This window comes from Monopterus albus, unplaced genomic scaffold (genome assembly GCF_001952655.1).
Source record: "Monopterus albus unplaced genomic scaffold, M_albus_1.0 scaffold26.1, whole genome shotgun sequence".
NCBI classification, from domain to species: Eukaryota; Metazoa; Chordata; class Actinopteri; order Synbranchiformes; family Synbranchidae; genus Monopterus; species Monopterus albus.
This window is the reverse complement of record NW_018127906.1, coordinates 410,740-422,494: the sequence shown is the minus strand read 5'-3', so window position 1 is coordinate 422,494 and position 11,755 is coordinate 410,740. Positions and strand designations below refer to the sequence as shown.

General features: G+C 39.9%; 1 protein-coding gene across 4 annotated transcripts in view; it reads left to right on the top strand.

Annotated features, from left to right (window-relative positions):
• The window catches only part of tnfaip1 (tumor necrosis factor, alpha-induced protein 1 (endothelial)), a 40,090-nt gene extending 28,849 nt beyond the window's left edge, over positions 1 to 11,241 (top strand). For all 4 annotated transcript variants that reach the window (XM_020595165.1, XM_020595166.1, XM_020595167.1 and 1 more), the window contains 4 exons: positions 4,548 to 4,631; positions 5,397 to 5,449; positions 5,591 to 5,786; positions 9,840 to 11,241. In XM_020595165.1, the coding sequence (XP_020450821.1) occupies positions 4,548 to 4,631; positions 5,397 to 5,449; positions 5,591 to 5,786; positions 9,840 to 10,070 (564 nt within the window). In that variant the 3' untranslated portion in view covers positions 10,071 to 11,241. The remainder of the gene's footprint in view (positions 1 to 4,547; positions 4,632 to 5,396; positions 5,450 to 5,590; positions 5,787 to 9,839) is intronic.
• The last annotated feature ends 514 nt before the right edge of the window (positions 11,242 to 11,755 follow it).

The following is an 11,755-nucleotide window of genomic DNA, read 5'->3' as shown; positions in this document are numbered from 1 at the left end:
CAACCTGGAGCTGAACACGCTCAAAACTGTGGAGATGACAGTGGACTTCAGGAAGAGCCCCCCCACCTTACCCCCACCATACTTGGCAGCACTGTATCAGCTACATTATCTCCCAGGACCTGAAGTGGACATCCAACATCAGGACCATCACCAAGAAGGCACAGCAGAGGATGTACTTCTTACACCAGCCAACGAGCATTTTGGGCCTTTCTCAAATTTTTTGACAATTGAGAAATCAGCTGAAGTGATAATAAAATAATATTAATTAGTTGTAGTCATTGCACCGTGACTGCATGCAACCCATTATGCTACCTGTGCAGACAGCTGCACTGAATAAAACCAAAACACATGACTGAAAACTGCATCAGAAAAGAAAAGTATCTAGTCGTGGGGAAAGATGTAGAACGCTCAGTCATAGCTGTGAGGCTCTGGCTGTGAATGCATTTTTAAATATGTGGTTGAAAGTGTTAAACCTTTGTTACACAGAAATGTTTACATCAATAGGGGATTCAACATTAAATGTTCTGATCTTTGACAGATTTGTATTCACTAAAATATTCTCAAATAACAGCATGGTGTACTGTAACTAAAGCAGCAAAAAGAAAATGAACACTGAAGGAAACGTCCAGAAAACACAATTTTGACTGTCTCCCCTCTGGACGGTGTCGTGGCTAGAGTGTGATACCGGCAAAATCAATTCAGACAAACCATCCCAATTTAAAGGATCATTTAATGTTACAATTATTCTGAATAGAGTAGTATTTAAACACATAATCTTGTAGTTAGGGAACAGAGAACAGAGATCAGAGAACAGAGACTCTCCTCTTACAATGGAATAGATAAAGCATAAGAAGATTGTCAGAGCACCAGTCAGTCGAAATACAGTTGATGTGAAAAAACTGTATGTTGGGCCTGAAGGAGTGTCATCTCTGGTTCACCTGCCAGATGACCTTCAAAACTTGTACATGTTGTCTGAAAATTCTGCTCCTCAAATTGCTTTGTTAGTGAGAGGAGGAGCTGATGCAAAAAATCTTGGACCCATGATTCACAGCTGTTTAAAAGCTATTGATTGGATGTGCACACAAAATGCACAGTTGCAGTTCTCTCCTTCGACACAATGCTATGCTGTTGAGCACAACTCACAGCTCACATTAACACTGGAGAAGTGTTTACTGAACAGAAATCATAAGAGAGAAAACATTGATCATCCACTGACACAAACATTGTTGGACAGTTTGCCTCCATCTCTTTGGTCCACTGGTCCCACGGACGTCGGATTACTCACAGTGGTCCCTGTCATGACCACTTTGCGTGAAGGGGCTGTGCCCGTGTACCGAGCCCAGTACCCGCTCAAACAGCAGCAAGTAAGTGGTATTGAGAAAACCATTCATGGACTTTTGGAACCTGGAGTTCTGACTCACTCATTCTCCCTAGAACACGCCCATACATCCGGGTCACGGCACCAGTTGTAGCATTCCGATTCTTTTAACCATGCTAACTCTGAGAGACGAGGCAGTCCAAGTAGCTTCAAAACAGTGCTGATTTATTCAATGAACACAGGTAAAAAATTAACATTACACGCTCAGGTATCTTGCACCTCCAACATGCATGCAGACAGCTGAAAGATGAAAAACTCTTGAACCCAACAGACCTATACATTTATCACTTAGGTTGGGCTAGCCCCATACTAACAGGAACGCCAAACCATGATGTGTCCCGGTGCCAGCTTTGCAGCTGACCATGGCAATAGTCAAAACATGAAGCAAATCAATGTGTGTGTGTCTGTTGATTGTGGTGTGTAGCTAAAAACATTCTAACACGACCTCTAGTGACATGTCATGACATTAAACATAAGAAAATATTATGGCTATGGCTACAGTTATACACATCATAATAATAATAATATTAAACATCCTGTCTGCTGACAGTCAAACTTTTCTATCTAGTTATCCTTGACCATAAGCATCCTGCAGCATTCATGAGACTGCCTAACTAGACATCCTGTCTACTCTAAACATTCCTAATACAACAAGTATCTGACCAATATCTATCTGACTAAAAATACCTAACAATACCTTGTACATATAAATCAGTAAAATGCATCTAGACTGTCTGTATATACAGGTCTTGTTTCACAATGAGCACTCCTTTGTCTCTGCATTGTTTACTGCCTGTTTATACTGCTTATTTTGCAAGACACTGAACCCCCAAGTTGCCCCCGATGGTTAGAGCCATCGGTTGAGTTGGCACCGCAGATGGCTGCCTCGGTTCTGTACCGGAAACAAATTCCTTGTGTGTAACATACTTGGCCAATAAAGGTGATTATGCTTATCCTTATCATTATGTCCAGTAGTTTATGAATGAACAGCACATAGCGTACCTCCAGAGGTCCATTACATGCAGTGTTGTGTGAACAATATGCAGAGCAAAGGATATTGTGACGGTGTTCCTTATGCCCTTGTGTAGCAAAAACTATCAAGACCTTACTTACACCCCCTCCTATATTATGCATTTCATGTGCTAAATGAGCAGCTGCCACTATAGAAATGTACATGCTGTGTCACTCTGTGCAGCCTTATCAACATTAATTTGCTCAAGTAGCAGTGAGTAAGGGTGTAAATTGTCACTTTCATCACAATATGATCCTATATTGCTTCTCTTAGCCAGTTATCTGATGATTGATGATACTTAAAAATATACCACAATACAATCTTGAGTCAGGGGCCTTTGATTGATATCAAGCAATATTATCTGCCTATTTCACATAATTATATTTTTATAATGTAACAAAAAATTATTTTTTTTCAAATTGAGCTCTTCTGTTCACTTTCAAGAGCTATTTAAATACAAATAAGGAACAATGATGACCTTACAATTCAACAAACTCTTTTGAGATAAGCATTTACAGTCACACATACAGAAAAACTGAGAAAAAAAAAACATATTTCCTATATTGCAGTGGGAGTTTTGTTTAAAACATAACATTTACATTTTCTGTTGTGTGTGTCCTTTTTCAGTCAAGAATACTTCCATACTCACAACCTGTTTCTGATGGGAGCTTTTACTTTATCTGTATATTTTTTCTGACTGCTTCAGGTTCCAATTCTCATAGAAAGTGTTTTGTCACTCGCCCCTCTCAAGCAACAGACAGAACTCCAATCTATCAAATATGTCAGTCCACACTGACTCAGAGACATGTGTGAGATGCGTCACTCCTGGAGCCTCCATGTTTTCTATGCTTCAAGTCTATTTGTTCTTTCCGTTGCGTTTGTCCAGTCACTGCCACTGTGATGCTGCACAGAGGTTGAAGTCGGTGTGGATTAAACAGGTCAAACGCTGCTCACATCTCACTTTTATTAGCATGAACTTCCAGTCTCAGAATGCTAGCTGCACCGCTTGGAGCTTGTTGTCCACTTTGAAGAGAACAGCGCTTCATCAGAAATGTGTACTTATGTCGGTGACTGTCAAAGTAAAAGCACCCAAAACATCTATGTTTATATTATTTTGCATCATTATCAGATCGCGGGGTGTCTGATCAAAGGATGAATCCAGCTTGTTGGATCATTATATCCCTAGCAGTGAGCTTGTATATGCCATGCATCTGTGGCATCTGTGCACCTTGCACAGTGTACATTAGAGATGTAACCAAATTTACTTTTTAGACATTAACAGATAATGTGCTCTGAACGAGTGCAGTGCAGTAGATCTTTTTCCCCTGTTAACTATATTGACAGTTCAAATTTCGCACCTCTTCATCTCAGTCATATCTTTAACATATCTGAAGATGGTATACACTCAGTGGTCAGTTTATTAAGTACACCAAGCTAAAAGAAAGTCATTCTGATCCAACAGTCCTGCAGTAAATCCTCCTTCATGAAGGTGACGGTGTTCATTTTGTGAATAAACTGTTTCGGAGAGAAGTCAAATCAACTGTGTGATCATTTTAGAAGCTTGAGTGTGTGCTGCTGTGGAAGTGTACTGCATTATACTGACAGGTGTTTCTGTTACTTTGTCCACCCAATGTATTTTGTGTAGCCACATTAATATAACAGAAACACTTTTCAGTTTATTACCATTTTACCCTTCAACTGTTGGACTTTGTGTTTGTGTGTCTTTTTGTGTGTGTGTGTTTATTTGTTTGCTCTGTCAGTGCTATCTGAACAACAGCAACCACAGCTGTTATACAAAGCTGTCTTGTCTCAAAATGACACTTGTCAACCTCTGATGGAAATGAAGAGTAATGGAAGATGGCAGGAAAGTAATGGAGATTCTCTCAAGGGGTGTAATGTTGCACACTACTAGTTTATTCACCCTCATTTCTCTGTTTGGTTGGTTCAACCCAACTTTACCTCACTACTGGAGGCACCTTTGTTTGTAATGTTTGCCCATCATGAGCTGAATTGGAACAGTTAAATCTCTATGTAGTTTCATTTAAATGCGACTTTCACCTATTTTTAAAATTTAGTCTGGCCTGAAGACACTGTCGGTATTAAATACATTTATAACTACCTCTAACTTGTTGATGTATGTTCATTTGTGATTGACAGGGGAATAAAGAGCAAGCCTTGTGTGTTATCCCTGTTGTCACCTCCAGTAAGGAAGAGGAGAAGCTCATCCAGTCTTCTACCAAGGTGAATACATAGCAGTCACTGGAATTGAAGCATTATAAAGAATATACAGGGTTATTCAAAAAGAATGAACCGATTTCATTACGCATTGCTTCAGTTCTCAAGCATCGTCATGGAATGATTTTTTCTTGTGGGGATATGTAAAAGGTCGCATTTATGTTGCACTGCTACCCACTAATCTCGATGACCTTAAACATCGAATAACAACAGCGATCAACTCAATCGATCATGATAAGCCAATATGCGCCTGGGAGGAATTCTCTTATTGCACTGATGTTGCCCGTGCTGCAGGTGGTGGCCACATTGAACACTTGTAAGACAGGAAATAAAAGTTGATTGTGAGTAGAACACTTGTGACTTGGCTGGAGTTTTGTATTACTTTTCTTTAATAAAATATTGCGTAATGAAATCGGTTCATTCTTTTTGAATAACCCTGTATAATGACTGAATCTAAAAATAATATATACTGTATCTCCCCATAATAAAAATCCAGATTAAAATGCTCTTGTGACTAATCTTTGGGGGAAATTATGTTTGTCAATTAAAAGCTAAAATAACATTAGCCATAACTGTTGATCTCAACTATTCAGCAACTGTTCCAAGGTAAAGATAACATTACTTTTTTTCTTCATGGGAATACACCTAAATATTAACAGGGACATTTTCTGCTTTCTTGTCATAGTATTCCTACCAAATGGATTATACTTGAAGTTAATTCATAGTTGGCACATTTAGATATTAAAGCAAAAATCTTTTTTTCTTTGATAGCCTGTGGTAAAGCTCGTCTACAACAGAAGCAATAACAAGTATTCCTACACGAGGTAAGGGAACCTTCCTCCAGTGGTCCCACTGCATCCTTTGTTCTGTCTCTTTTTCTTTGGACTAACCAAGTTTGAGTCACAGGCCCCAGAGTAAATGCTGAAGCACTTCTGCTTCACACCAGTTTGCTTTTGTCTCAACAGTAACTCAGATGACAATCTGTTGAAGAACATTGAGCTGTTTGACAGGCTATCTCTCAGCTTCAATGGCCGTGTCCTCTTCATCAAAGATGTGATTGGAGACGAGATCTGCTGCTGGTCCTTTTACGGCCTGGGGCGCAAGCTGGCAGAGGTGTGCTGTACCTCCATCGTCTACGCCACAGAGAAGAAACAGACCAAGGTGAGGACGCAAGAAGTCACAATCACTGGTTTTGACAAAGATAAAGATAAAAAATTTTATGTATGGTTCTATGTAATTGAGGGGAGGACTTCTTGAAATTTAATTTTCTCAGATACATTTCTCCTAGAGCAGGGGTTTTCAAAGTGTGGGAATGTAAGCCTCCGCACATACCGTATATACAGTCATGCCCAAAAAATATATATATACATATTAAGTATTGGCTTCTTTAAGAAAAAAAACTGTATCCAAAGTTCTACATTCACGCTTAAATGGGATACTCTTACCTAAATTATTTACCAATTAATCCTCTGTCCATTCAAAAACTGAAAACAGACACAACAATAGCCTTTCTAAAATGACCTTAATTCAACAAAATCATACGTTGTAAAGCCTATTTGTGCAGTTTTACTGTTTTCTTCTCGTGCATTGGTTTGCTAAGCTCATCAGCCAGTCCGAGTGGTCTCTTTCTCACCGACAATGCCATCGGCTTGCAGGTGTCTCTACCCTAACACTCTGTGACAGTGGAGCATTATCAGGAAGGATACATGAAAATCCATATTTTAAAGGGGAGGCAACAGTGGTGCAGTGGGTAGAGCAGTCATCTCCCAACCAGAAGGTTGAAGGTTTGAATCTCGGTGCCGGCAGTCCATGTGTGGAAGTGTCCTTGGGCAAGACACTGAACCCCCCCATTGCCCCCGGTGGTTGGAGCCGTCGGTTGAGGTGGCACCGCAGATGGCTGCCATCGGTTCTATACTGGAAACAAATTCCTTGTGTGTAACATACTTGGCCAATAAAGATGATTATCCTTATTATCCTATCCTAAATAGTCATCGGCATACTTCCTCCCGACTCTGCTCCCCCAGACTCAGTCTCCTCTCTCACTGTGCAGTAGGTACTGCAAATCGATCCACTTTGCCCCACACATAGCTGAGCTAAAGTTTGATGTTTATAGTTATTTTTTCTGGTTTCTTTTCTCACACTGCGCCTCCCCAGAAGTTCTCTGCAACCACCCCCACAGTGGAGACTGTCCCTATGGAATAATGTCTGTACTACATAACTGTCAAATGTGCTCCTGCTTGTCAGTTGTCATGACGTTCACTTCCTGCTGTTACCAAGATGTTCTCTGCAGTTGAGCACACCCCTGTACACTTTTGAGCGCATTAGGTACACAATGGACTGCTTTAAGTAAGTCAGTTTTGTGCTGTGCTACCACGGCAGAACATGAACTTTCACTGCACTATGACACATACTCATAAAACTCAGTATTTTGTACCAGTCCATACTTAATATAACATACAAATAAGTAATTCCACCTACTCATGATCCACAATTGGATCATGAGTAGGTGAGAATTCTGACCTTGCTGTTTATGCAAATTTACCGAAAGCTGAGATCTGTGAAATTGTGAATAAGATGTACACCATCAGATCTGCATAATTACAAACCTCAGTTCCAATGAAGTTGGGACATTGTGTAAAACATAAATAAAAACAGAATACAAAGATTTGCAAATCCTTTTTGACCCATATTTAATTGAATACACAAAAACAAGATGTTTAATGTTTAAACTGATAAACTTTATTGCGTTTTGCAAATATTCACTCATTCTGAATTTGATGAACACATTTCAAAAGACCTGGGACAGGGGCAACAAAAGAGTGGGAAAGTTGAGGAATGTTCAAAAAACACCCGTTTGGAACATTCCACAGGTGAACAAGTTTATTGGAAACCAGTGAGCATCTTGATTTGAAGAGGAGCATCCCAAAAGGCTCAGTCATTCACAAGCAAGAATGAGGCACAGTTCACCACTTTGTGAACAACTGTGTGAGCAAATAGTCCCACAGTTTAAGAACAACATTTCTCAACCTACAATTGCAAGGAATTTAGGTATTTAATTATCTACGTCCATAATATCTTTAAAAGATTCAGAGAATCCGGTGAAGTCTCTGCATGTAAGTGGTAAGGCTGTAAACCAACACTGAATGCGTGTGATCTTCGATCCCTCAGGCGACACTGCATTAAAAACAGACATAATTTTGTAAAGGATATTACCACGTGAGCTCAGGAACACTTCGGAAAACCATTGTCAGTTAACACAGTTTGTTGCAACATCTACAAGTGCAAGTTAAAGCTCTACCATGCACAGCAAAAGCCATACATCAACAACACCGCCGGCTTCTCTGGGCCCAGGCCCATCTAAGAAGGACTGATGCAAAGTGTGCTGTGGTCTAATGAGTCCACGTTTCAAATTGTTTTTGGAAATCATGGACTTTGTGTCCTCCGGGTTAAAGAGGAAAAGGACCATCCAGATTGTTATCAGTGCAAAGTTCAAAAGCCAGCATCTGTGATGGTATCTGAGTGCGGGTACTAGACTGGCCTGCCCCTCAGTCCAGACCTGTCTCCCATTGAAAATGTGTGGCGCATAATGAAGTGCAAAATATGACAACGAAGACTCCGGACTGTTGAGTAACTGAAGTCGTACATCAAGCAAGAATGGGAAAGAATTCCACCTACAAAGCTTCAATAATTAGTGTCCTCAGTTCCCAAATGCTTATTAAGTGTTGTTAAAAGGAAAGGTGATGTAACACAGTGGTAAAAATACCCCTGTCCCAGCTCTTTTGGAACGTGTTGCAGGCATCAAATTCAAAATGAGTGAATATTTGCAAAAAAACAATGAGGTTTATCAGTCTGAACATTAAATATCTTGTCTTTGTGGTGTATTCAATTAAATATGGGCCAAAAAGGATTTGGAAGTATTCTGTTTTTATTTACGTTTTGCACAGTGTCCAACTTCATTGGAATTGGGGTTTGTATACTGGCACATAACTTTTCTTTTATAAATCACAATGAATGCATTCCACTACACACCCACAGTTTATCATAAATGATAAAAACAAACCCTTATGATATTGATGTCCAGATTGTTCTTGTTGAAAAGTAACAGTATTTTCAGAATGTTTAAGAAACTGATTGTAGCTGTTAACACAGTCACTGTAACTTGGATATTTCCAGAAATGTAAAAAAAAAAAAAAAAAATTTTAAAAAGTTGCCAAACATTAAGGTGGATGTCAAGAAGAGCATTTTTGTACACATAACTAGTGAAAGCAACAAGCCACCAGACCATGTCATTCCTTGATATTTGTTTTGTATTTAATGTACATAAACACGTACATGACCGAGGACATCACAAATACTTAGCACTCTATACCTCCACAGTGCAGCGTGCAGGTGTTTCTCATACTTGATCGTTTGAAACAGAATTTGTGGCCGAATATCTCTCCCAGATGAATGTCACCTGAGCAAGCTGAGATATTTCCACTTATTAAGGTTCCAGATCCAGCCCCTGACCCTAATGATTCTACTACTAGAACAATGTTAGTGTACAGACCGTGGACAGATAAAGATGTTGCTGATGCTGTAACAAATTGACTCACAGTCAGTTTTTGAATGCAGGTGAGGTGACTGGAGAAGGGTGTAGTATATGGTCTTATACTTGTACAGCACTTTTCTATGCATTGCAGCACACTCAAAGCGCTTTCACACTACTTGGCCATTCACCCATTCACACTCCCAAGCAGTCATGCATACACACTTGGTGACATCACTGGTAGGACCTGGGGCTTCAGTGCTGTGCTCAAGGACACTTCAACATGTGGACTGGAGAAGACGGTAAATGAACTGTCAACTTTCTGGTTAGGAGAAGACTTGGTATGTGTGTGTGAAATACACTGCAGCATTTGTAGTGTGTTCCGTGTACTTGGCTGCATGTTTACAGAATCAGTTCTGCACAAAAACGCTACATGAACACTACTGTAAATTGCATTGTGTAATAAATAAATAGTAATATACATTCAAAAACTTGTAAAGAAAGGATGTCACACTTCATGATGTCAGTGGGAGATGGTACTCTGAATGATTCTATCAAATGCCTGACAAACAATAGTTCAAGTCATTGCATGCTTTTGGCATAAAAGTTAACTCTGTGCAGTAATTTGTAGTAAACTAATGTTGACAGACAATGTGGGTGAGAAATGCTGTCTGTTCTCCTATAAGGTGGAGTTTCCTGAAGCTCGTATCTATGAGGAAACTCTGAACACCTTGCTGTATGAGGTGATGCCGCTGCCCGATAACTCCCTGCTGGAGGCCACTCGTCGAAGCTACAACAACTGTGGCTCTCACAGTGAGGAGGAGGAGGGGCCCGGAGGAGCTGAGCTCCGCGAGCGTGTCCGTCGGATCCACGTGAAGCGGTACAGCACGTACGATGACTGGCCACTGGGACACTGAAGCTACAAATCACTGGACAGATGTTGGCTTTTCACAACGATGATGAACATTCAAACACGAAGTCTGTTCATACTCATATGTTTCTATTTTGAATTTTTATATTGTCTTTTTGTTTTATTATCTCCACCACTATCTAAGAAAAGTCTGAAATGTGGCTTTGATATATGTGCATGTGACTTTTTATTCTAGGTAGTTGTGGTGGTTTACTATAGTTAGTAGTAGTGTCTGCCCTGTCCATCATAACTTAATAATTATTATCAGTGGACTCAGCACAACTATTCATGACCAGAAATATTGGCACCCCTGTATTTCTGTCAGATAACACACCACTTCTCCCAGAATATTGTTGTACTCGCAAATTCTTTGATATTCTCATGTTTATTTGGAACAACAAGAAAAAAGCCCATTCTGATACACAAATCTGAAAGACCTGGAGCAGCTGGCAAAAGAAGAGTGGTCTAGTAGAGAGGTAGAAGAAACTCAAGTGATATGTTATTTTGTCCAAAGGGTGTGCTATCAAATTAAGTTGAGGGTCAAAAATTCTGTCCAGGTCATTTTTGAAGTTCTTTGTGGATTTGGATTTTTTCTCTACTTTTTATGTTGTTCCAATGCAAACCGAAGAAATAAACATGAGAATACCAAAAGACTTTGTGATTGCAACAATTTTCTGGGAGAAAGTGGTGTGTGCTATCTGACAGAAATGCAGGGGTACCTAGAAAATGCCTAGAAAAGTGTTTATATTATTAATGTTTGAGTAGTGGAGGACAAATCACTAATGTTCACTACTTTTTGTAGATGAAATATTGTTACAGTCATTGCACTTGCACTCTGAATCAACAGGATTCATATTCATAGCTAGTATTCATATGCATTTATAAAATTTAAAGCAGTTTGCCAAAGATTAATCTGTTTTAGTGTTACCTGAATAAATGTGTCTAACATGTTTGAATACAGTTTACCATAAAACATGGCAGCTCTCGGAAGCGGTCAACACACAAGTCTGTCCTCCCCTGGTGGTTGGTTGCAGTATGGTCATAAAACTCGCCCCTTACATGTTAACAGATGGGACATGAGTCGAGCTAAGAATTCAAAGTACAAGTCAAATATATTTTTCCCAAAGGTGATTTCGGCCATTTTAGATATGTATTATGCTGATTTGTGTACAAGTAATTTTTCTGAAGTTTTTTTTTTTCATAATAAATTATTTGATGTATATAAAAAGATGTAAGAAAGACACTTTTGGCTATTCCCATTTAGGGGTCGCCATAGCAAATCGTCACACTGACGACTCACATGTTGACATTTGGCGCGTTTTTTACGCCAGATGCTCTTCCTGACACAACCTGGATTCGAACCCGGGGCGCTGTGGCGAGAGCGCTGCACCGCCTATGTAAAAAGATGTATTTTAGCTTATTTGACAATTTTGATTGTCGCCTGGCTACCGCAGCTCACATAATCCATCCATACATCAATTTCTCTGTACTATTTATTCCTGAACAGGGTCGCAGGGGGGGCTGACATTGGTGAGAGGCGGGGTCCACCCTGGGCAGGTCACCGGTCTATCACAGGACTGACAACCACACAAACTCACTCACTCCCATGGGCAATTTAGAGTCTCCAATCAACCTAAGCTGCATGTCTTTGGACTGTGGGAGGAAGCTGGAGTACCCAGAGAGAACCCATGC